Genomic DNA, 22,089 nt, shown 5'->3' on the forward strand with positions numbered 1-22,089 from the left:
AGACATGATCTAATAAAAAAAGATCTACGTTGACGTATAGAAAACACATTGATTAAAGAAAGATATCTCTTAAACTTTATGGGCAAGAAGAAGATATTTTTATAACCTGATAGACACACATGGCAAAATTAAAAATATCTAGATATATGTACAGTTAATGTTCTTGATATTATTGTGCCCATTTGCATTAGACATGGCACAAAAATGAACACGTCATTTTTCAACTAAAATAACTTTTCAACTTATTAAAAAATTCGAAGATAACTATAATTCGTCGATGCCTATACGAAATACGAGGTTCTTTTTAACACCTTCTTTGGACAATAGATATTGAGATTTACATCTTCTGCTCTTTCCGACAAAAGCCCATCTCTTCTGTCTTATTTTCTTCTGAAGGTTCTGTTTTTTTTTTTTTTTTTTTTTTTTTTCTCATCCAAATAAGTACTTGAGAGAATTATAAGAAAATTCGTACTTCGTTTCTTTGGACAGTGTACCTCCACGTATTCGTCTCTGGTAATAATCTCCATCACAAATCTCTTTTTTTTTTCTTTTGTGTGACTCTTGTTTCTGGTGGTACAGTTTGCTCATCGATTGAATCGATTTGTATTTCTTCCACACAAGAAAAATGGATTTGTACTTGTTTCTGGATTTTATATATCTGGTGTAATTGTAAGTATAAATTTGTGGAATTAGCTTCTTTTTTTTTTTTTTTTTTTTGGAGAATTTACTGAAAAAGAATGTGATCCTAGTTTATCAAAAAAAGAATAAGAATGTGATCCTCCTCACATTTGTTTGATGAAACTTTTTGTGTTCTTTAGGTTTAATTCTGAGGTTGTGTGAAATTTGGTGAAGAGAATTTTGAGATCATAGTAATTATCCACTTGCTTGATGCTCATGAGCTCTAGTTTAGTATTGTGTTTGTTTTGAATTATGATTGAGATAAAGGATATTTACTTCTCAGGTGATTTAATCAAAGCCTCTGGAGAAGATCTGTAGGTACGTACAAATGTCTGAACATGTTATGGTTTTGGGTAAAGGTAACAAAGGAATCAGCAAGAATTCTTCAGTCAATCCATATGAATCAGCTTGGTTAGGTCGTTGGACTCAGTCAGGTAGTGAAGTGAAGTTTCATGATGGTGAGACCAATTGCTCTAAGCAGTTGATAAGACCTGAAGATGAGAATCATGGAGTCGAGGTCTTGCCGTTTCCTATGTTCAAGGTTTCTCAAAAGAGAGAGACTACTACTACTACTACTACTAAACCGTCTTTCCATGAAGATGTTGGTTCAAGCTCGAGAGCTATGGTTAATAGAATGCCCTGGATGTATCCGCAAGGAGAGAACTTCAGTTCTAGTAACCGTCTTGACTTCCCAATTCAAGAAAAGACTACTCAAAACTTGCTAGAGTTGATAAGACCGGTGAGGATTTACGCAACGGTTGATTCTGTTAACTTGCCTAAAGAAGATAGTCATCAGTTATTGAAGGGGTCTACAGTTTCCATGAAACTGAAAGGGAAGATTTTTGGTGGATATCTTGATCTGTTTCCTAATCAAGATCACTCCCACAATAGAGGAGGAGTAAGGCTGCAGTCTCTAGAAAGCTCAAAGGATACTCAAGAAGATGGACCGAGAAAAAATGAATCATCGGCAGAGACTAATACCTTAGAAATGGATAGACTTCAGACTATACATCTTTCCGGCTCCATTTCTTCGTCATCAACTAAGGTATTGTTCAATCGACATATCTACATATCTTTACTCAAAATGTTGAAAGTTGTGATTGTGAAAGATGTTGAAAATTCCGCAGGGAAAAGGAATAAAAGGCTACTCAGCCATTCCAAGGACCGAAATACCTGACATGAATGAAGAACCACCTCTTGTTCCGGATAGAGAGAATTCAGTAGATGGACATCAGGGAGAAACAAGCAACTCGGCTACTCAAAGTATGAATGTGGAACACTTTCTGTCCAGAGATTGCAAACGTGTGCGGTTGGAACCAGAAGTAGAAGCCAGCAGTAGATGGGTCAAGCGTCTGAAGACAAGCCCCTCAGATTCCAGTGAAACCAAGAGCATGATGAAGATGAAAGAAGCATCACTGGGAGAAAAAGAGAACAATAATCTATTCCTTGAGATCTTGAAGTCCGGAATCAACAATCTCCAACCGAGAAATCAAGAACCCGTCGTTTCACAGAGCAATGATCTGAGACAAGGAGGAGATGACATTACACTTCTGCATCCATGGATCCAGAGGTGGTGCAAGAAGAAAACTACATCAACAGATCAACCAACAGGGCAAGAAGCTAGCTTTGAGCCAGAGAGTCACAAGGAGTTCGAGAAGAAACAGTATCCGAGTATTGCAGCCATGGCATTGATGGGGAAGGCTCTGAGCGGTTTAAACCCATATGGTCTTAGAAAGACCAACTCTCTCATGGTTTGGAATGCAAGGGATTTGAGGTAGGAAAACAAAACCATCATCCTCATCTTCCCTTGTTTATCATTACAACGTAAAGTCAAGAACATCAAACAGAACTAGCTAGCAGGCTTGCTACGATCAAATATTTTGACAGGTTCTACCTTATATGTCAGTCTGACTATTCTTATAATAGTTTCAGTTTATGTATGAATACCTTGTTTGCATCATAAATATTCCCTTTTAATCGTTACCGCATCAGTATTTTGATTTGTTACTGGCCTTACAAAAATGATAGCATAATTCAAAGTGGTAAGTAAATCTGTTCTCTCGAAAATCTTGATTCAAGGGAAAAAGAGTAACATTTAACATTAAGTCAAGCAAGTAGCCCTAGTGTTAATCTGCTGACTTGAGTGAGTAGAAACCATCCTTATCGTGCCTTTCACCATCAAATCTCTTATCGCCTTTCTAGCAAGCGACCCATTGATCTACGACAGAAACCAATACAACATTTTACACATGATCAAATTCTTGAGCACAATAAAATTTCTCTTTCAATAACTCGATAATCTTGAACCTATCCCAACACATTATAAAGAGCTAATTCAGTGAAAAGAGTGGAGGTAGAGAGTTAGTTAGTTTACCCGAAGACGGTCAGAGAGAATCGAAGGAGTGATCAATTTGAACTTAGGAGCTTCAGACATAAGCTTGTCGTAAGTTGCTTGATCGAACAGAACCATGTTGTTCACCTTCTCCTTTTGCTTTCCTTTGCTCCACTTCTGTTGAAATCAAGAAATGAGAAACGTAAATAAAACAAAACCCACCAGAAACCAAATCAAAGAAACTTACTGATCAAGTAAAAAAAAAAGTGATTGTGATTTGGTAAAGGACCTTCTTTTTCTGCTTTCCGCCACCGGATTTGGCGGGTTTAGAGGATGGTGGTGGGACTTTGTCCTTCTTTGGTGCCTGGAATCAGTCAGAGAAACCACACACGAAATCTGTATGCGACGAATAAAATCAACCATCCGAAATACCTAAAACCTATATAAGCCAAATATTTTTATTTTTATTTTGGTAAGGTTTGTTCGATTTTTTTTTGGTAGGGTCTTGTTCAATTTTATGTAGTAAAATATATTTTTAAATTGTATATTAACTTTATGTTTTATTATATTCCAAACTGGGTTATAACTTATAATTAAATGTAAAAATTTAAATATTTGTGAAATGGAGAAAAGTAAAAATTTATCATGACAGACGTCTTCATTTCCCTTAATCTTAATCTTAACATAGTAAAAATCTCTTTCTTCAATTTATCTATATATAAGATTTTACTTTAGTTATGTTTTAAAATAATAATATACTCTTAATTGGGTTATAAATGTGAAATCTATATATTTTTAAAAGGGAGCAAAATCAAATCTTATTGTGATAAATATATATTTCTTCATTATATATCCTTAACTTTTAATTCTTCAGTTTTACATACAGATCTTTACGGTGGAATTTAACGATGGCAGATTGGCCCTTACTTCCGAATGACTTACTAGAACTAATCATGGGTCATCTTGAGACATCTTTCGAGATTTTCCTCTTCCGTTCCGTCTGCAGCTCATGGCGGTCTGTTGTACCTCCACTAGATCATTCCCGCTGCTTAGGTATCAAAACTCATGATATATCGTTCAATGTCGGCTTTTCGTTCAACGGCCGACCAACGAATGAATATTGCACACTAAAAAAGATTCCAATATATCTCGTGAAATTCTGGACTCCGTTTGGTGATGATTATCTATTGGCAGAGATGCGTGAACGAAATGATGGGGAACCGAAGTTATTGTTGTCGCCCTTGTCATCTAATGGTATCAAGTATGGAATGGGAATAAATAAAGTGTTGTTCAACTCTCTTACCTCACCAATTATCCCATTTGGACAATACTACGAGGTTGGTGTTCAAAAGCTCATATTAGTTTTTGAAACTTTTATCTTTTCTTTTTGATAATCATTTAACCACCACTTTTTAGTTAGTAGGGTGCTTGAGATTGTTACTTATTTCATTGTCTAACTGATTTTGAGGTAAATCAGCTAATGTTTGGAATTCTTTGTGGTATTAATCACGATTCTGTAAATAAATATATACAAGTCACACTATTCATAACTAAGATATATAGGATTTAAACTGATATCAAACCCATCGTATTAGCAGCATGTAATCTTATCTCTAATAAATTCTCTCTAACCTTGCTAATTAATAAATAAGACCGCAAAGTTGGTCCTGTTATTATTATCATTATTTTCCTTGTGTCTTCAATTTAGCCCCATAATCTTCGATGCAGATAACCTACATTGAGAAGCGACCCAGTGAATACCGCTTTGGATTTCCCTATAAACTAGAGTGGGTGGAGATTACCGAGAGAGTTGAATTTCTTAAACTGGATAGTGAAGATAGCAGAGATTTTGCGGTGCTTTTTGCTGGAAGAATGTGCAATTTGGTGATGTATAGAAGCCGTAACATGAGTTGGACTCAAGTTGTGGAGCATCCTGAAAAGTATGCATATCAAGATTTGGTTGCATTCAAAGGAAAGTTTTATGCTGTTGATTCAAGTGGAAGGGGACGGGTCTTTGTTGTCGAACTTTCTTTCGAAGTTACGGAGATCCCCTCAGTCGGAGGATCGCAACAGTCTTCTAAAGAAAGTCTGGTGCAGTCAGGCGAGGAGTTGTTGCTAGTGCAACGGTTCACACCTGTTGGGCGGCGTTATGATGAATATATATATATACATGGTTCAGAGTGTTTAGACTTGATGAAGAAAGAGGAAAGAGAAAGTGGGTTCAAGTTAATGACTTGAACGACCGAGTGATCTTTCTTGGAGCTCAGACGAATCTCTGCTGCTCAGTACATAAGCTCCCAGGTGCAAAGGAGAATTGCATTGTGTTCATTGAATCAAATGATTGTTTCATCATTGACAATGACTCAGTCCTTTTGTTTGACTTAAAAACCAGAAGAACTAGTACTGCGTTTAATGAATGCAAAGGCTACATGGGCGTGTTCGGCGCAAATCTTGAATCTTTATTGTCTTGTGGACTTGTGACCATTCGAGACCCAACGAAAAGCTTTGATTTCTGTTATGATTATAAATATTAGTCTTTTTTTTCTTCTGGATTCCAATATGACAAAACATCTATTAATATATGTTTCGAAACGCTATTATTATATTTAATATATATTATTTGTATAGTTTTCTGATTATATTCTACCAAACAAGGTGCGGTAATCGTCTAGTTTTCATGTTATTTGGGAATCATTCATTGCAATGACAAATTTTTTGTAAGAGCATTGATCAGGTCATACGAAAAAAGCTCCTTTTATTCTGATGCATACAACTTTTTTTGTATTCTGATGCATACACACGTACACAAAAACACATACAAACATGAAGTGATGAAACATAGATAACTTTTTTTATGATAAAAATGAAGATGGCCAATTGCTACATTCATAATAACAGGTGCACGTACGGAATCCATATAGTCCCACGCAACGACCATAATCGTTAGGCCCGACGTATGCCTTCCTACAGTACGCTTTGCAATTATCACATGGTACACCCTTGTTCTCGCGTTGGCACATATAAGAACCTTAAACCCACGGAAGAAAAGAACAAAAAAAAATTTGTTAGACATTTTACAATTTGTTCAAGCGTCACCATTTCCTTGGCCATATCTTAGTTTATTTCTTGCTTGATCTTGTTGATACCAATCAACTCTCGGAGGGAATTTATAAGGTTAACTTGTGAAAGAAAAATGTGGACACATATAGAAAGAAACAAAATAGAAGATAAGAGAAAATCACAGAGGCTACAAGTGTATGGTGTAGCTTCCGTAGAGTATCGCTTATTGCTCTTAATTCTTACATCACAAAAAAGTTGGTTACTTTAGTTAGGTACTTGAAAATCTGCACGTTGTGTCTGTAGTAAAATTATAATGAAATTTATTCACTTCATAGAATCATTACCTGATTTTAGCGAGTAGCTCTTGTTTTTGTGACATCACAAAGTTGGAGAATACTTCATCCGTATAAACTTTTGTGTCATCAGCTACTAACACAAGCATAGAGAATTACATTTTTAGTTTCATACCAATTAAAGTATGGCAACATCCTTATTAGTATGAACCTAACTCACACCCAAAAGCTATCTCAATGAGTGGAGGTTTATCACATACTTATATATTGCTCCACAATTTATCAAAGTCTCGATGTGAGACATATTCTAATACACCCCTCTCACGCTCAGAATTGGACATCTAAAGCGTAAAATTTGTGGGATTGGACATGCACGGGTGGTCCACAATCGAGACAAATTGAAACCTTGGGCTCTGATACCATATTAGTATGGGCCTAACTCACACCCAAAAGCTAGCTCAATGAGTGGAGGTTTACTACTTATATATTGCTCCACAATTTATCAAAGTCTCGATGTGAGACATATTCTAATAACCCTCATTTATTATCAAAAGAAACTTTTCTTTCAGACACATATAAAAGGCCTTCGGTTTTTGTCCGGAACAAAGAGAGTTTTCAGTTTTCGGTTCGAAATTGGTTTAGCAATCTGTTCAATTTGGCAGAATTTTGAATCATGTTCAGTTAGTTCAGTTCCCCTAACCGAGCGGTTGACCTTTTTTCTAAAACCAAAAACATACCAAATCGATTCGGGTTTATGGGTTTATGGATATCCGGTTTGGTATGTTTTAAACTTCGAGTTTTATGTTTTTCATTTTCGGATTGTTGCTTGCGGTTTACTCTTCAATTACTCTTGTTTGAGAACTTCTATTTGTCATATTTGTATTGTTGTTTGCAGTTTGCTATTTAGGTTTGGAATTTGGATGTTAATGTTCATTTTTTCACTCTGTTTTTTCTTGTGATTTGTCACAAATCATTTGAAACTCGGGTATTTTTCGCTGTAATGGATAATTGTTAACCAATTTTTTCGGGTATTTACCGGTTCTCAAATTGATTACCCAAATCAACCCGAATCCGAATGTACCCGAACCGGATTGGAACCGAAAATTTCATTTTCCCTTATTGGATAGTAAATCTATTACCCATTTAACCCAACCCCGAACGGGTTACCCATATGTTCAGCCCTAGTTTCTACGAAAAAACCGAGAAGTAACTGGCTTGGTCCGGTTAACCAGTTGGTTAACCGAGCTCGCAGGTCTAATATTGTGTAGTATTCGTCAATTGCCGACATAAGGCCACAAGTGTATAGTGTAGTTACTCTGCATTATCCACACCTTTTGTTTGTGTCATCAATCAATTACTTTAAACACAAGCATATGAAATTACAGTTATAGTTGTATACCAATTATAACACCACAACAGTTATAGTATATTAGAAAGATTATTTATGTATCTTGTAGACAAACTTAAAACCAAAAAGAACATAAATTGGCCAAAATCATCAAAGTTCTCATTCGATAGTTGAAATAGGAAACAATATATAAAAGAAGTATAAAATCCTAAATCGCTCTAGAACCATGTGGAACTAGAGGATTCCAACACATGTTTATGACAAGTTATCACCCACAAAAGGGTAATATGAGTCCATACATTGATGGTCATTCATCTGATTCAATCATAAATTTTACACAATCAATTTGTCGGTAGTCTCCTTTTGGTCATATCCTATAGTAAGAGATGAGAACTAAACCGCCATTTTCATTTCTATCTTCTTGTGAGGATCATAGCCTGTGAGGTCAAAGTCAGAAGCCACAAAAGAATCGATTTGTTTCTTCTCCGGGTTTATCTTCATTACCTGCAGTAGTGAGCCCATGACGACAAACAAAAACACGGTAAGGATAGGTGAATATGCATTCCTCGATGATCATTGTCGGCGATATACTTACAGGAAAGGGTTTTGGAAGATTCAGAAGTTGCTCTTGCAGAGGCCTCACGTGAGTTTTGTATACATGAGCATCCCCAAGAACATGGATAAAATCACCAGGAACAAGATCACACACATGAGCCAGCATGCAAGTAAGAAGAGAGTAAGAAGCAATGTTAAACGGCACACCAAGGCCCATATCTGCTGAACGCTGATACATTTGACATGAGAGTTCCCCTTCTGCCACATAAAACTGCAAAAAAAAAAAAAAAGTAATCAAACTCATTGTAGGAGAAACAACAGAATTAGAAGATAAAGTGGCATTACTTGTGCAAACATATGGCATGGAGGAAGTGCCATCAGCTTAAGATCAGAAGGATTCCAAGCTGACATTATAATACGCCGATCATCAGGATTGTTCTTGATTTTGTCAATTACATCTACAAGTTGATCAAATCCTTGACCAGTATAATCAGCATGCATATCTGTGTACCTGTAAAACAAGAGAAAGATGTTTCACCAAAACAAATCCATCGGAACAGAGAAGAAAAAACCAACATATGCATTGAAAAGTTACTGACTTAGCACCAAAGTGTCGCCATTGAAATCCGTATACAGGTCCAAGGTCGCCTTCCTCTCTCTCTGTCAGGCCGATACTGAAAATACGGTGGATAAATCAGCAAATAGGTCGTCAAGATCAATATTTCTTTAACCAAAAAGATAATGCAGGTTACAAATATTACCCATCGAGATACTCTCTTGACGCATTCCCATCCCATATATGGATACCTTTTTCCTGAAGGACCTGCCCATGTATAAAGTCTATCATAGATATAACCAATTCATTTGCATAGTTTTAGAGCATAGCAGAGACACTCTGGCTTAATTTACTTTTGCATTGGTTGAACCGCTTATGAACCATAGAAGTTCCTCAACAACACCTCTCCAGAAAACTCGCTACCAAAAAAAAGCAAACAGATTGCGTGAGTTTGAATATGAGCTAGTGTAGATATGCAACTGCCACTAAATACAACAGAAGACAAAGCATTCTCCTTTTGCGAGTAAACGTGGAAAGTTAAGGAAAAAGTGAGCATACCTTTGTTGTCAGAAGTGGAAAACTTCTGCGTAAATTGAATTTCATCTGTGTTCCAAGGAAATGTGAGATCATTTAACCAACTAGAGATAAACAGAATACATAAAGAAACGGATTTATATCACCTGGCAACCAAATTTTGATAATGTACCAGTCCCGGTCCTATCATTCTTCACATTGCCATTAGAGATAATATCTTCAACCATATTCAAATACAGAAACTCCTCATGCTGATCAAAAACCATCTTAGGAAGAAACAAAAACTTCTTCCCATCAAATTGAAGAGACTGTGACCCATTGCTTTCATCAGAAGATTCATCAGCAGAACTCTTTACACGGACAAAAGTCGTGAAGCAAAACCGAAGTCCATTTTCAGTTACTGGAAACGATGAAGACCAAGGCTGATAAACAGAAGTATCAATCGCAGGTATAAACGTATCACAGTCAACACTTGTATCAATCTCAGTTAAATGGATAGCATCACAACTAGGCCTATTCAATGCTTCCCTACACAAATACAACCAACCAACACTTAGTTCCAACCAACAACAAGATTCCGAATCACCAAAAGGGATAATAAATGAAAATCAACAACCATTACCTCAATATGTCACCACCTCCTATAACAAAAACCCTCTCAATAGATAAACAATACGGCGGCGCAGCTAACAAATCAAGAGCAGAATCTACACTACTACAAGTGACAACATTCTCAGTGTTGGCTATATCAAACCCACCAGAACGAGTTAGAACAACGTTAAGCCGACCCGAAAGCGGCCTATACTTAATGGGAATAGACTCCCAAGTCTTTCTACCCATCACAACAGCATTTTTCTTAGAGGAATCTGAAGTGGTCAAAGTAATGTCTTTAAAGAACTTGAGATCTGTTGGCAAATTCCATGGCAATTTCCCATCTTTACCAATACCCATTTCTTTAGTTGCAGCAACAACAACTTGGTAAGTCCTTTGAGGCTCTGAAGCAAGTGTAGTGGTGACACTGTCATTGAGAGTAGTTGTTGCCATTGTGGAAATCAAAACCTTGGAGATACTTGCAATAGATGATGATGAATTGCGATGGCTAGTACAAAGCCAAAGCAGAGACTGTGAAAATCAAACACAAGAGTCAGATTCATATGAATTAAACTATCCAAAACAATCAAAGAATCGAAATTTGAAACAAATAGCAAAAGGGTATGGAGAAGAGATCAGTACTGACCGATTTAAAGGAGAAAGGAAGAATCTTTGAGGGGTTTGCAAATACCCAAAAGAGATTATCGAAAACCCAGAAGAAAAGTAGGTAAAGGTTACTTTTTTTTTTTTTTTAGTCACGGAGTTGAAAAGGACAGGAAGAGAAGATAAGCGGGGGAGAAAAGAGGGAAACGCCGATTCGTAAAACGCTTAAAGTAGACGGACGTGTCTCTATCAAACTAAAATAGAAGATCGAAAGTAAGGGTCGGGTTTTAAAGGTAAGACCACTATCCGGACACTATCCACTACTGCGAAGTGCGAACCATGGTTTTAGATAGACCAATAGTTATTTCAATCTTTTTTGTTTTGAACATAGATTTCTTTAATTATGTATGTTGAACTTACTAATTAATATGGACTTTCTCATATTTATATGTTACTATTCCCTCTTTTCAAAATAATAGTAGATTTTTGAATGATTTAAGTAAATGACAAGTTTTCGGAGAGAAATTACAGACTAGGCATGTGATTATGGGGTATTCCGCTTTTTCGGGATAGGTAAGTTTGGTTTCTCAAGTATTTCAGAAACTGAAATTTTTACAAAAAATAACCGATTAAATTATCGGTGTAGTTTTTGGTTAATTCGGTTATTAATTTTAAAATCGAAATATTTGGTTATTATATTAAAATTTAGTTAAATTGGGAAGTCTAGTTCAAATCTAAATTGACACGAACCGAAAAGGCACCGAACATAATATAAACCAAAATTCTAAAATACCTAAATAGATCTTCAATCTTTTGAACTAATTATCCAGAATCAAAAGAAACCGATCCAAACCGAACTGATGATAATTTGGTCATGTAAAACCATTGATCCTCAATCTTTTAAACTAATTATCCAGAATCAAAAGAAATCGATCCAAACCGAACTGATGATAATTTCGTCATGTAAAACCATTGTGTAATATGTTTTCTTATGATGATAATTTGGTCATGTAAAATATGTTTTCATCTGTAAAGTGATTAAGATGATAATTTGGTCATGTAAACTATGTTTTCATCTGTAAAGTGGTGGGCTGCACTTAGTCCAAATTGGCGTCATACTCTTTTCTATTAATTATAGCATTTATTGGTACAGATACGAATCGATTTTGATATATTTCAATATTATATCACACACATGTCCATTTCCATATATTAAGAACAAACCAATTGTAAAAAACAAAAAAAAGAACAAAACCACCTTTGGACCTTATCAATAGCTTGTTAAAATGACATTCAAGTACTTTTCTACATGTCTTAATTAGTTTCAGATGATCCTCACCATTACCATCTTTCACCCTTCCTTCCTCTCAAGAACTCATCTCCAATAAGGTAAGGAAAAAAAAACACTGGTTTTGCTTCTCTTTTCCTCAATCTTATTTCTTAAACAATCTTAATCATCTTTTAGGTGTTTCATCAAAAGTCTAAACCATGGCTGACACCAAACAAGGTTATAAGTCAATGCATTTACCTTAACTAGCCATTGATACAATTTTTCCTCTTGCCTAAAATGTTAATGTAAACCAATCATGTGTGGTTTAGATATGGAGAATTCAGAGGATGGAAGGAAGCTAGTGAAGATGAGCTCGCTTAAACAGAAAGCGATAAGCGCATCAAATAGATTCAAGAACTCTTTCAAGAAGAAGACTCGGAGGACCAGCAGCAAAATTGTGTCCGTAGCCAATACAGACGACATCAACGGGGACGATTATCTGTCCGTGGAAGCGTTCCGTCAAGTCCTCGTCCTTGACGACCTTTTGCCCCCCAAACACGATGATCTTCACATGATGCTCAGGTTTTTATATTTTTCTTTAAGATCCCTACTAGGTCAAATGATGTGTTGTGGTATGAAATAAAATATCATGAAGTCAACTAATGGAAAAATTATACCAATCCAAACGAATATTTTATTTGATGAGGAGCTGGTTTAATAGATGACCAAAAATTTGGTTGTCTTAACATTATAACATTTCATTAAATCTTCATATCTTAAAAAAAAAAATTGTTCATCTCTTACAAGCGAATCAATAAATGTTTTACACTTTCATATAAATCCATAATTCATGATGAGTTTACAGCTAAATGTTACTTGTTGTAGATGATTATTGCGATTGTAATATTATGATTTATTATGTTTAATCTCTACATAGATTCTTAAGGGCGAGAAAATTTGACAAAGAGAAAGCAAAGCAAATGTGGAGTGACATGCTTCAATGGAGGATGGATTTCGGAGTCGATACAATCATTGAGGTTAACTTTTTGTCCAAGAATCTTGGAACATCTTAGACTGATCATTTATATATACACAATCTTTGACGAGTGATTTGTTTGGTTTATAATTTTTTTAATAATGAAGGATTTCGAGTTTGAAGAGATCGATCAAGTACTCAAACATTATCCGCAAGGTTACCATGGAGTGGACAAAGAAGGCAGGCCGGTTTACATTGAGAGATTAGGTCAAATCGATGCAAACAAGCTGTTACAAGCGACTACAATGGACCGGTATGAGAAATACCATGTGAAAGAGTTCGAGAAGATGTTTAAGATCAAGTTCCCTTCTTGCTCTGCCGCAGCCAAGAAGCACATTGACCAAAGCACAACCATTTTTGATGTCCAAGGAGTGGTTTGTCACATTTTTCTACCTCAATTCTTCTTTCGAAAATGTATAAATATGAAAAAATGTTTAAAACGATGTGTCATTTTTCAATTACTAGGGGCTTAAGAACTTCAACAAATCCGCGAGAGAGCTGCTTCAGCGCCTTCTCAAGATCGATAATGACAATTACCCTGAGGTAGTTTAACCTCAAAAAGCTTATTACTCGTAGGTATAGTAACAAGTAACAACGTTGTAAATAAATTATTCTTCATAGACTTTGAACAGAATGTTCATCATCAATGCTGGTCCTGGATTCCGGCTCTTGTGGGCTCCAATTAAAAAGTTCCTCGATCCAAAAACGACATCAAAGATTCATGTTCTTGGGAACAAATACCAACCCAAATTGCTCGAAGCCATAGACGCTAGGTAAGATTCTAGTCCTTAACTCAATGATATATCTTGCTTTGTATTATAACTAATTTTATACAAAAATCATCGTAATCTCGTTTTTTGTTTTAGCGAGTTGCCATATTTCTTTGGCGGCCTTTGTACTTGTGCAGACAAAGGTGGCTGTTTGCGATCTGACAAAGGCCCATGGAATGATCCTGAGCTTCTTAAGGTCAACTTTGGAGCTTAAAGCACCTTTTTAATTTAAAAGTTTTTCTGAGCCACTTACCAAATATAAGTGTGTTCTATGGAAAGCAGATAGCTAGGAACCCTGAAGCCAGATTCTCGACAATTTCAGAGGAAGACTACTTGCTTGTAGAAGAAGGAACATCAATGTCGATGGTCTTTGAAGTAAGCTAAGATTATGTTTACACCATGATATCTAATCAAGTACCAACCGCATTCTTTTATATGCATTAAATTTGTAGCCTCTAGAGAGAAACAAGATGAAAACCATCGAAGAGAATGTGAGTGAGAAGCACATTGACGCGGTTGACAAGTTCATGGCTCTGTCTTTGCCACCGAAACCTCATTTAAAAACCCTAAGAAAAGGTATAAAAATCTACTCACACTAATTCTCAAGTCTGCAGATATATGTATTGCTCTAAAATTCCAATCTGTTTACGCCTCCTACATTGTTACGTAGGGAAAGAGCCACAAAAGAAAGATGATAGCTTTCTTGTGGGAGGGGTTATTGCTTTTGTGATGGGAATTGTTGCAATGCTCCGGCTATCTAAAGCCGTTCCAAGGAAGCTTACTGATGTTGCATTATTGACCAACTCAGTTTACTACGAGGAAGCAAAAATGTCTAAGCCAAACCAAGATGAAGTTTCAGCACCACCAGTCTCTAGCTCTGAGTACGTAATTATGGTCAAACGTATGGCCGAGCTTGAAGAAAAGTACAAGTCCCTTGACTCAAAATCAGCAGATGAAGCTTTAGAGAAAGATGATAAACTTCAGGCTGCGCTGAACCGGGTTCAAGTGCTTGAGCATGAGTTATCTGAGACCAAAAAGGTAAGGTCTATATTACCTCAATCATCAAATCACTCGAATATGTAGTAATGATTGGTTTGGCTTCTTCTTTTTTCCGGCTTAGGCTTTGGATGAAACGATGGTTAACCAACAGGGTATTCTTGCATATATTGAGAAGAAAAATAAGAAGAAGAGAATGGTGAGACAAATCATTAAGAGAGCCTCTATAGTTAATACTACATTCTTGTCTACATATTTCTAAACATTTTGTTATATATTTCTTTTCAGTTCTTCAGGTTCTAAATTCGCAAACAACGGTATCATCTCCCGCGAAAATATCAAATGAAAAGCAAGAGAGTGTTTCTCTTACAAATGAGGAATAGAAATGCATCTTAGAGGAACTAAACTCTCCAATCCGTACGGTTTTGTATATAACTTTGTTGTTAAACAAGAAGTGGATTTCGCCACTAGAGGTTTGTTTTAGGTGTTCTCTTGCAATTTAGAGTGCAAAAAAAACAAAAAAAAGAGTGCTTATTTTTGGGTGTTCTCGTGCAATATTCTTTTGTGGTGGGATTGTCAATTTCTAAGACCATTCTTATTGCAAGTCTCTTACTATAAATCTTAGATTCTTAGGCCTAATATAATCAGGAGAATATGTGAATAGTTAAGAAGAGTTCCTTAGCTAAGAGATAAAAGAAGGTTTAAGAGCTTCAAACCATTACAAAAGTTCTTAGTTACAATTTTTTCAATAAAATAATTCATAAAATAGTTAAGATTCAAAATTAAGAGCCTACCATTAAGGTTGCTCTAACTGTCCTTAACAAAATAGTTTGATGCAACATAATTGTTCTTGAAACTATTTACTTTTGAGTGAAGATATGCAAAGTTTGTGAGTGACTGAGAATAAACTAGGATGAGAAATTTTTAGCTAGTGAGTAATATAAGAAGAGGTTTTTGATAATTAAAGTTTTAGGTTCAAGGTGATTGCACAAGAGATGGATTTCGGGTGTTGTTTGAGATGTCGACGCACTAGTAAGAGCCTAACCATCTTTATTGGTGGGTTCTTAGTAGAATTCTTGACATTTTTTATGTACAAAATAATAATTAAATATTAAGAGGTTTTTAATAAGAAGAGAGAGTGTATCAAAAATCTTTTAGTTAAGAGCTAATTTTACATTTTTAAGAATCCTTTTCTAATTTTTTATTCATATTTGATTTTATATAGTATTTTAAGAGGCTTTTAAAACTTTTTAAGAACCTATTGTTAATGATGCTATATAAGAAAAAAAAGAAGGATTGACACATAGAGAGGGATATGCATTCTAGGGTGTGTGAGCGAAAGTTGTGTGTTTATTTTAAAATCATGATGTAACTTCTGTTTTATATTGGATTATGAGAAACTTGTCCAGCGTGAGTAATTAAGATCTGTCATATCAAATGATGGTTCCGTTAACAGATCAATATAACATGCATATGACAGATTCATATCTATCAACGATGCCAAAGAGAGCTGCTCAAGAAGAAATCTTTGAATATCACTACAAAAGGCAATAACGAACAAACAAAGAAAAATTAAACTCATACAAAAAGTAAACAAAGAAGTAAATAATTCAAATTATTGAACAAAGGACTATTGAACAATAAGATTAAATAAGACAAAGAAAAACATAAAATAAACTCTAGATGATCAAATAAGAAAGGGTGAGAAGCTATATACGGATCACGATAACTTTATGATCACCTAATTAAGCTAAATTTCATTTTGCAACTGGGAGATTAACAAACATTGAAAAGAAATCCATTAAAATCACTAAACACCTTAATCATCAATTCTCGTTGGTAGGGTATGCAAAACTCATCTAAAGTTGGCCTAGCCATTTCATGACTTAGATTATGATTAGAAAGATCAAACCAAGTATTAACCGCATCCTCCATGATGAATCTAACCCTAAACATATGATGAATCAATTAATGATCACCTTAATCTATCAAACCCATAATCAATATATAAGAAATATATTACGAAATAAATAAATAAAGATAATATAAGGTTTGATGAATAAATCTTCAATAGCTTGAAAGGAAATATGAGAGCTTCATCATCAAAGAAACTTACAGAAATTAAAACTTGTTGTTGTTTTTTTTTTCAGATCCACCAGACTAATAGTATAAGAGGTGGCGGTAAGGCAAAATAATAAAAGATAAATGGTGGTATTATATGGCTATTAACCATACTTTTTACCCCACCAGCTTACTAAATCAAAGAATAAAAATTCTTTAGCAAAAAATAAAATAGTAATAATATAATAATTATCAAAAAACAATTGTTTATAGTGTGAACACTAATAATAGTAAAGAATTTACCAAGTGTCGTTATATCAACCGGTAAAGATCTTAGGCAAAGTTTAGAGATCGCCGGTTCGAGTGACGATCAGAATAAAACTAATATTACATGTTGTGGTTTCAGACCTATGAGATTACGAGTTTTGTTCCAGAATCTTCTGCTATTCAAAAAAAACATTATAATGAAGAATTTAAATTCATTGAACAAAGAACAAAATGGATTAAAACTTGTATTTGACAGTTTTATACCCTTGTGTCATATTATTTTTCTATTTAGATATTTAATATAGAAATAAATGTTCTCACAGATTTATTTCTTTTAATTTTGTAAAACTTATGCTACTTTCCTATTATTCTATTTTTCTATTATTTTAACTTGCATCTAAGTTATTAAATAACTTTTTTTATGTCAGATATATCGTAATATTTTATTTTAAAGTTTTATATTATTTTTGATGTATTTAAAATATTTTTATATATTATTCACGTGTATACCGAGAACAAATTTTTTTATAACACATTCAATAAAGTAACGATTCAGATTTTACCTTAATTTTTTTGCTAGTTTTTACTGTCATTGTTTTCGATTTTTTATTTTCCAGAAAAGAAAAAAATACGTGAAAAGAAAGAAAAAAAATCTTAAACTCGTTTATGACGTACTTTAGCATCTAGTGGCATATGTAAAAATTAGACAATATTTTGTGCGGGTGGGTAATGCAGTAAATAAGTTAAACTTGGTTTTCATAGGGATTGACCAATTATTAGAGCAGGTGTACTTTAAGAAAAAGTTGGAAGATTAGTCAAACTGAACACATATAATAATCGAGTTATTCATATTAATATTCCATACCTTTTATAAAGGTTAAACTATAACTAAACTATTTAATTCACATAAGAATTCTCTTTATATTCCCCACCACTCTCCTCTTAAAGTTGTGAATTTGGTAAAGTTATTTTGTCCTTATGAATGATTGAAACCACACTTCTCTTCTAAATATGATTCTTAGGTTATTCGGTTGACTATCAACACTGTAACGTTTAACGATTTGTTGAAACTTACTTTAGAAAAGTTGCCCATGTCATTTTTCTATGCAATGTTTTGGCAAATTATTCGATTAAATAAATTAGTTATCAGAGCTTTTGGTTATCTCATAAATTACTCAGATGACAAAAAAAAAAAAATGAAATTAATATGTTTGAAGAAAAAAAAATAGATGTCCCAAATGATGGAAACAAATGGATGTCCAAAGTGATCAGTGGCATGAAGTATTCATGCACAAATGGACAAAGTGGATTGGAATTTAATTTGAAATATCACTGATGTATAAGGTGGAGAATTAATGAGCTCATCAATACGAGACACGAATAGAAGCTGACCGGACAAGAGTTTACTCCGATCATTCCATCCTTTACCGAACCAAAAGAAGAAGACTTAATTACCCCCAAATCAATATATGCTCGAACAAATGGCCGGTTTGTTTCCTTTCATAAAGAGGTGTTCAAAACATTAGCCGAACGAGCATTTAGAGGCTCATGCATGTCCTCAAATCTCAACTTTCCTAAGTCGGATCTAGATACATTTAAATACTAGCTAACCACTAGTTAATTTCAAGTGGGACATTGAGGAGCAAGACATGAGAGATTCTAGAGAACTAAGAGGCTTCTCCTTTGACTCAAGAACACGTTCAAACACACATAAAAACGTGTAAAAGAAGACCCCCAAGATCTTCCATAGATGCCCCAAGCGTGCCTCTTGTTTTTTTTTGTGCCCTGATCATTAAACAATCAATCGACTAGTTTTATTTAAAAATCCGCAAATCTTATTTCCCTTTTACGTTTTGTGACCATTGATCCTAGCAAAGTTCGAGCTCTTTATAAGCTTAGCTATTTGTCTCATTTGATTCAAATCTTTATCAATAAAAATCAGAGTTTTCTTTTTAACTTTGGACTTGTCTTTCTTGGATTTCTTCTCACTGCTGGTATTCCATTAAATTTATGTGTATCTTTGGATTCACTTAGACTTAGGTTTGTTGTCTCATCACAAGGGCGTTAATATCCTTGAGGGTCGTTCTTCGATCCACCATCTATATTCCGTCGGCTTATAGCTCAAACCACTTTGTTTGTTCTTTTCGTTTTTTGGCTACGCAAACAGCCACAATATCCAATATTCTAACTTGATCTTCAAAATGCCCTCGACAAATTACCACACTAGTATTTCAAGATTTTTTGTTTTTCTTGATTTATAGAACAACTTCGTTTGCTCTATGAGATCAATCAATCTTAAAATGAACTATCCAAATAACAACCTATAATCTTGAAGCTGTCCTCCTATAAGTGTTTTTTTACATTAAATATTGCTTAGATATTAGGCTTAAATCGTAATTAATTTTAGGAAAAAGATGACTAGCTATACGAATTATACCAGTATACATGGTCTCACATGCGAAATATACTATTATATCTCCAACTACACGAAGTTTATGTATTGCATGACCACATATATGAACTGTAAAACGTTATGTGGTTAACACCATAGACATACAATTCCGGTACACCGACTGGTTAACTCCAGCGTTGCCTAGCATTGACCAACAAAAAATTTCGAAAAAAACTTTAAAATTATTTTTATCTTTTATCAAAACACATAAATAAAGAAACTTAGTACTCTCTATTTCAATTTATTTGTACTTTATTATTACGTACACACAGATTAAAAATCACAAAAATTTCATTTAATTTACATTTTTATTATAAAACATTATTAATTACAACTAATTCATAAAATTAGAAAACATGTAGTAAAATATTATTGGTCAAAATTACTAATACATTTAATTGTTGCATATAAAAATAAAATAACCTTTATTTTGCGCAACAATACTTTTTGGGTTAAACTACAAATAAATTGAAACAATGGAGTCATCTATATATACATTTTGGCAGCCATTTTAGCAAATAAATCCTACAGTTGGACTTATTTACAACCCAATGCCATTAGCATTAAAAGTTTTTTCCAAAATAATTAATTTTACATTAAATTTTTAATTTAAATTGTCAATCACATTATCAATCAAATTTAATTCAAACAAACTTCACATCAATCCCTTAAAATTAGCATAAACTTCACATTAATTATTTAGACATGAAAATATTTATTTAAAGATTTAAATCTTCTAAATTTTTGCTTTTAGAGTTATTATATTATTACCTAAAAGGCAAAAAATATTAATTTTTTAAATATTATTATTTGTATATTTAAACTTCATAAAACATTATTAATATTTGAATTTATAAAAAGTTTAATCTATCAAAAATAATTAACATCATTATATAATATATAGAGTTTTAAAAAATCTCAAAACAAATTTCGTCATATTTTATGATTCGAAATTTTAAGAATGAACATATATTAACCAATTGGCAAAAAATGTGTGGGTTCAACGTCCCGCAACGACTAAAATATTTTGACAATGATTCATAAACATATTATAAATAACATCAATATTAATAAAATAAACAGTTTTTTTTTGTGGACGGGTTTGGCAGGACGTTACTTAGTAACAATGGTAAACTATAAAATAATTTATATATTTTTATATATATTAATTTTAGAAAATGAATTGTCTTCGCGGTGTACCAATGGTTAAAATCTAGTGGAGTATTAAAATCAAAACAACTAACTTCTTTAGACTTATGGTGGCCAACAAAGCAACAACGGGAAAGTGGTCTCCTTTCAACTTTTTCTTTCTCCCCCATTTTCATGAAATATTAAAAATATCTCAAAAGAGCATAATACGACATTAATTTGCATTAATCGTCAAGTTGCAATTATGTGTCTAATCATATTTACAATGCTACACAAATAAATATATTATAGTTATCAATAAACTCTCTAATTTGGCGTCTTGTTTCTCCCTTACCATTTGAGAACTCAATTTTTCTCCAAGAGAAAAACAAGAATTCCAAGGAGAGATAATTAAGTTATGGGTATGTCACCATTAACGGTGAAGAAACTTGGTTTCATCTTCATGATTGTTTCAGCTTCTGCTCTTTCTGTCTCCTTTGCAGGTTTCACTTCTCTCACCCACTCTCTTCTGTTTTGTTGCAGCTTTTCTCTATACTTCATGTGCGCAAGAAATTCTTTAGTCCTTGTTAGAAAGAAATGATCACAATTGTATAATCTTTAGTCCTTGTTAGAAAGAAATGATCAATATTGTAGTTTGTCGTTGTGTAAAGAAACTACTAAACAATGATGATCATGATTTAGTTATACTGTATGTACAATTAAGTAACCTATTTTTCTTATAGATGTAACAAATAAACTTCTTTTGTTATGCAGGCCGACCATCGATTTTTGTTCATAAAAAAATAAATCTTCGCGAAGAGGTTAGTCTAACTAACATATGAAGGGGAATGTGTTTCATGTAACTTTGTGCATAAATAAGCATACATTTTCTAAATTTGAATACATAATAAATCTTTTTTGCTTTCAATAAATAATTTTGGAGCTGAATTTGGTTAAATGATAATGTGACTCAGATGGTGGAAAGAAGCATGCATGAGCATGAGAGGCTTCTAAGAATGAACACAAAGGATTATGGGAACAACAGTCCGTCACCTAGACTTGAGAGACCTCCTTTCAAGCTTATACCCAATTGATGACATTAGAATTGGTTCTAATCCATCCTTAAATAATATATACATATATAGGTAGAATTAGTTTCAGTGACTATATAGTTCCATCGAAATTTGGAGATGTAATATAAATAAAGGTAAGAAGCTAGCTTGAGCTATGCTATACTCTTATATTTGGTGTGCTGCATAGATTTTGGCATTTTGCCATACATCCATGGCATCACAATCATGTGTCTTTGTTTTTGGTTTTCAAATATATATTTATGTTGCATGCAATATTATTTATATGTATATATATATATATATATATATATATGAGAATTTGAATTCTTACTATTAGACAGAGATAGTCTAACAGTAAAAAATTTGTGATTTGAGTTCTATAACGGTTCGCTAATAATTTCTAATCAACCTCTAGATCTATTATTATGATATTTTCTGAGAAATTCCTTAGGCATGACGATTTTTAATCTATATGAATTTACATCG

The 22,089-nt window shown here is 33.8% G+C and overlaps 5 protein-coding genes, 1 long non-coding RNA gene and 1 pseudogene across 16 annotated transcripts; 3 read left to right on the forward strand and 4 right to left on the reverse strand.

The window, feature by feature from the left end:
* Positions 1-185: 185 nt before the first annotated feature.
* On the forward strand, positions 186-5,586 carry AT2G16365 (F-box family protein; the record flags this gene model as incomplete). 6 transcript variants are annotated; one of them, NM_001124857.2, is made up of 6 exons in its annotated part: positions 186-513; positions 962-1,723; positions 1,806-2,452; positions 3,897-4,063; positions 4,205-4,347; positions 4,739-5,248. In NM_001124857.2, the coding sequence occupies exons 2-6, from the start codon at positions 1,007-1,009 to the stop codon at positions 5,246-5,248; spliced, it is 2,184 nt and encodes a 727-aa protein (NP_001118329.1). In that variant the 5' UTR covers positions 186-513; positions 962-1,006. The 6 variants fall into 6 exon arrangements, with proteins under 6 accessions (NP_001118329.1, NP_973716.1, NP_671856.2 ...); NM_147321.2 differs by having other exon boundaries at positions 429-513; positions 3,885-4,347; positions 4,739-5,586; NM_001124856.2 differs by having other exon boundaries at positions 492-669; positions 3,885-4,347; positions 4,739-5,586.
* Positions 781-984, reverse strand: AT2G06615. Its single transcript, NR_140158.1, has one exon. It is a non-coding gene; the product is annotated as an other RNA (long non-coding RNA).
* On the reverse strand, positions 2,780-3,377 carry AT2G16360 (40S ribosomal protein S25; the record flags this gene model as incomplete). Its single annotated transcript, NM_001335469.1, has 3 exons — positions 2,780-2,896; positions 3,053-3,187; positions 3,300-3,377. Coding segments are annotated over 3 exons (330 nt in total), but the record flags the coding sequence as incomplete, so codon positions are not given.
* A 130-nt stretch (positions 5,587-5,716) lies between the features above and the next one.
* On the reverse strand, positions 5,717-6,142 carry AT2G16367 (annotated as a pseudogene). The gene has a single exon.
* A 1,687-nt stretch (positions 6,143-7,829) lies between these two features.
* On the reverse strand, positions 7,830-10,932 carry THY-1 (thymidylate synthase 1). Of its 3 annotated transcripts, NM_127191.4 has the most exons (10): positions 10,594-10,932; positions 9,979-10,478; positions 9,503-9,884; positions 9,381-9,425; positions 9,176-9,241; positions 9,028-9,089; positions 8,866-8,940; positions 8,612-8,777; positions 8,307-8,537; positions 7,830-8,215 (listed from the first exon to the last, which is right to left on the reverse strand). In NM_127191.4, exons 2-10 carry the CDS (start codon positions 10,398-10,400, stop codon positions 8,105-8,107), a joined length of 1,560 nt encoding a protein of 519 aa, NP_179230.1. In that variant the 5' UTR covers positions 10,401-10,478; positions 10,594-10,932; the 3' UTR covers positions 7,830-8,104. The 3 variants fall into 3 exon arrangements, with proteins under 3 accessions (NP_179230.1, NP_001324592.1, NP_001324593.1); NM_001335472.1 differs by having other exon boundaries at positions 8,307-8,777; NM_001335473.1 differs by lacking the exon at positions 10,594-10,932 and having other exon boundaries at positions 7,849-8,215; positions 9,979-10,562.
* Positions 10,933-11,764: 832 nt separating this feature from the next.
* AT2G16380 (Sec14p-like phosphatidylinositol transfer family protein) lies at positions 11,765-15,315 on the forward strand. Of its 3 annotated transcripts, NM_127192.3 has the most exons (13): positions 11,765-11,939; positions 12,016-12,057; positions 12,150-12,402; positions 12,758-12,857; positions 12,964-13,230; positions 13,322-13,399; positions 13,478-13,629; positions 13,723-13,822; positions 13,909-14,001; positions 14,079-14,202; positions 14,297-14,664; positions 14,747-14,821; positions 14,911-15,315. In NM_127192.3, the coding sequence occupies exons 2-13, from the start codon at positions 12,039-12,041 to the stop codon at positions 14,923-14,925; spliced, it is 1,644 nt and encodes a 547-aa protein (NP_565387.1). In that variant the 5' UTR covers positions 11,765-11,939; positions 12,016-12,038; the 3' UTR covers positions 14,926-15,315. The 3 variants fall into 3 exon arrangements, with proteins under 3 accessions (NP_565387.1, NP_001323459.1, NP_001323458.1); NM_001335474.1 differs by lacking the exon at positions 11,765-11,939 and having other exon boundaries at positions 11,993-12,057; positions 14,911-15,224; NM_001335475.1 differs by lacking the exons at positions 11,765-11,939; positions 12,016-12,057; positions 12,150-12,402 and having other exon boundaries at positions 12,600-12,857; positions 14,911-15,254.
* A 5,494-nt stretch (positions 15,316-20,809) lies between these two features.
* On the forward strand, positions 20,810-21,891 carry AT2G16385 (aspartate carbamoyltransferase). The gene is made up of 3 exons (NM_201743.3): positions 20,810-21,033; positions 21,305-21,351; positions 21,505-21,891. Exons 1-3 carry the CDS (start codon positions 20,949-20,951, stop codon positions 21,622-21,624), a joined length of 252 nt encoding a protein of 83 aa, NP_973472.1. The 5' UTR covers positions 20,810-20,948; the 3' UTR covers positions 21,625-21,891.
* The last annotated feature ends 198 nt before the right edge of the window (positions 21,892-22,089 follow it).

Source organism: Arabidopsis thaliana, chromosome 2 (genome assembly GCF_000001735.4).
Source record: "Arabidopsis thaliana chromosome 2, partial sequence".
Classification (NCBI taxonomy): Eukaryota; Viridiplantae; Streptophyta; class Magnoliopsida; order Brassicales; family Brassicaceae; genus Arabidopsis; species Arabidopsis thaliana.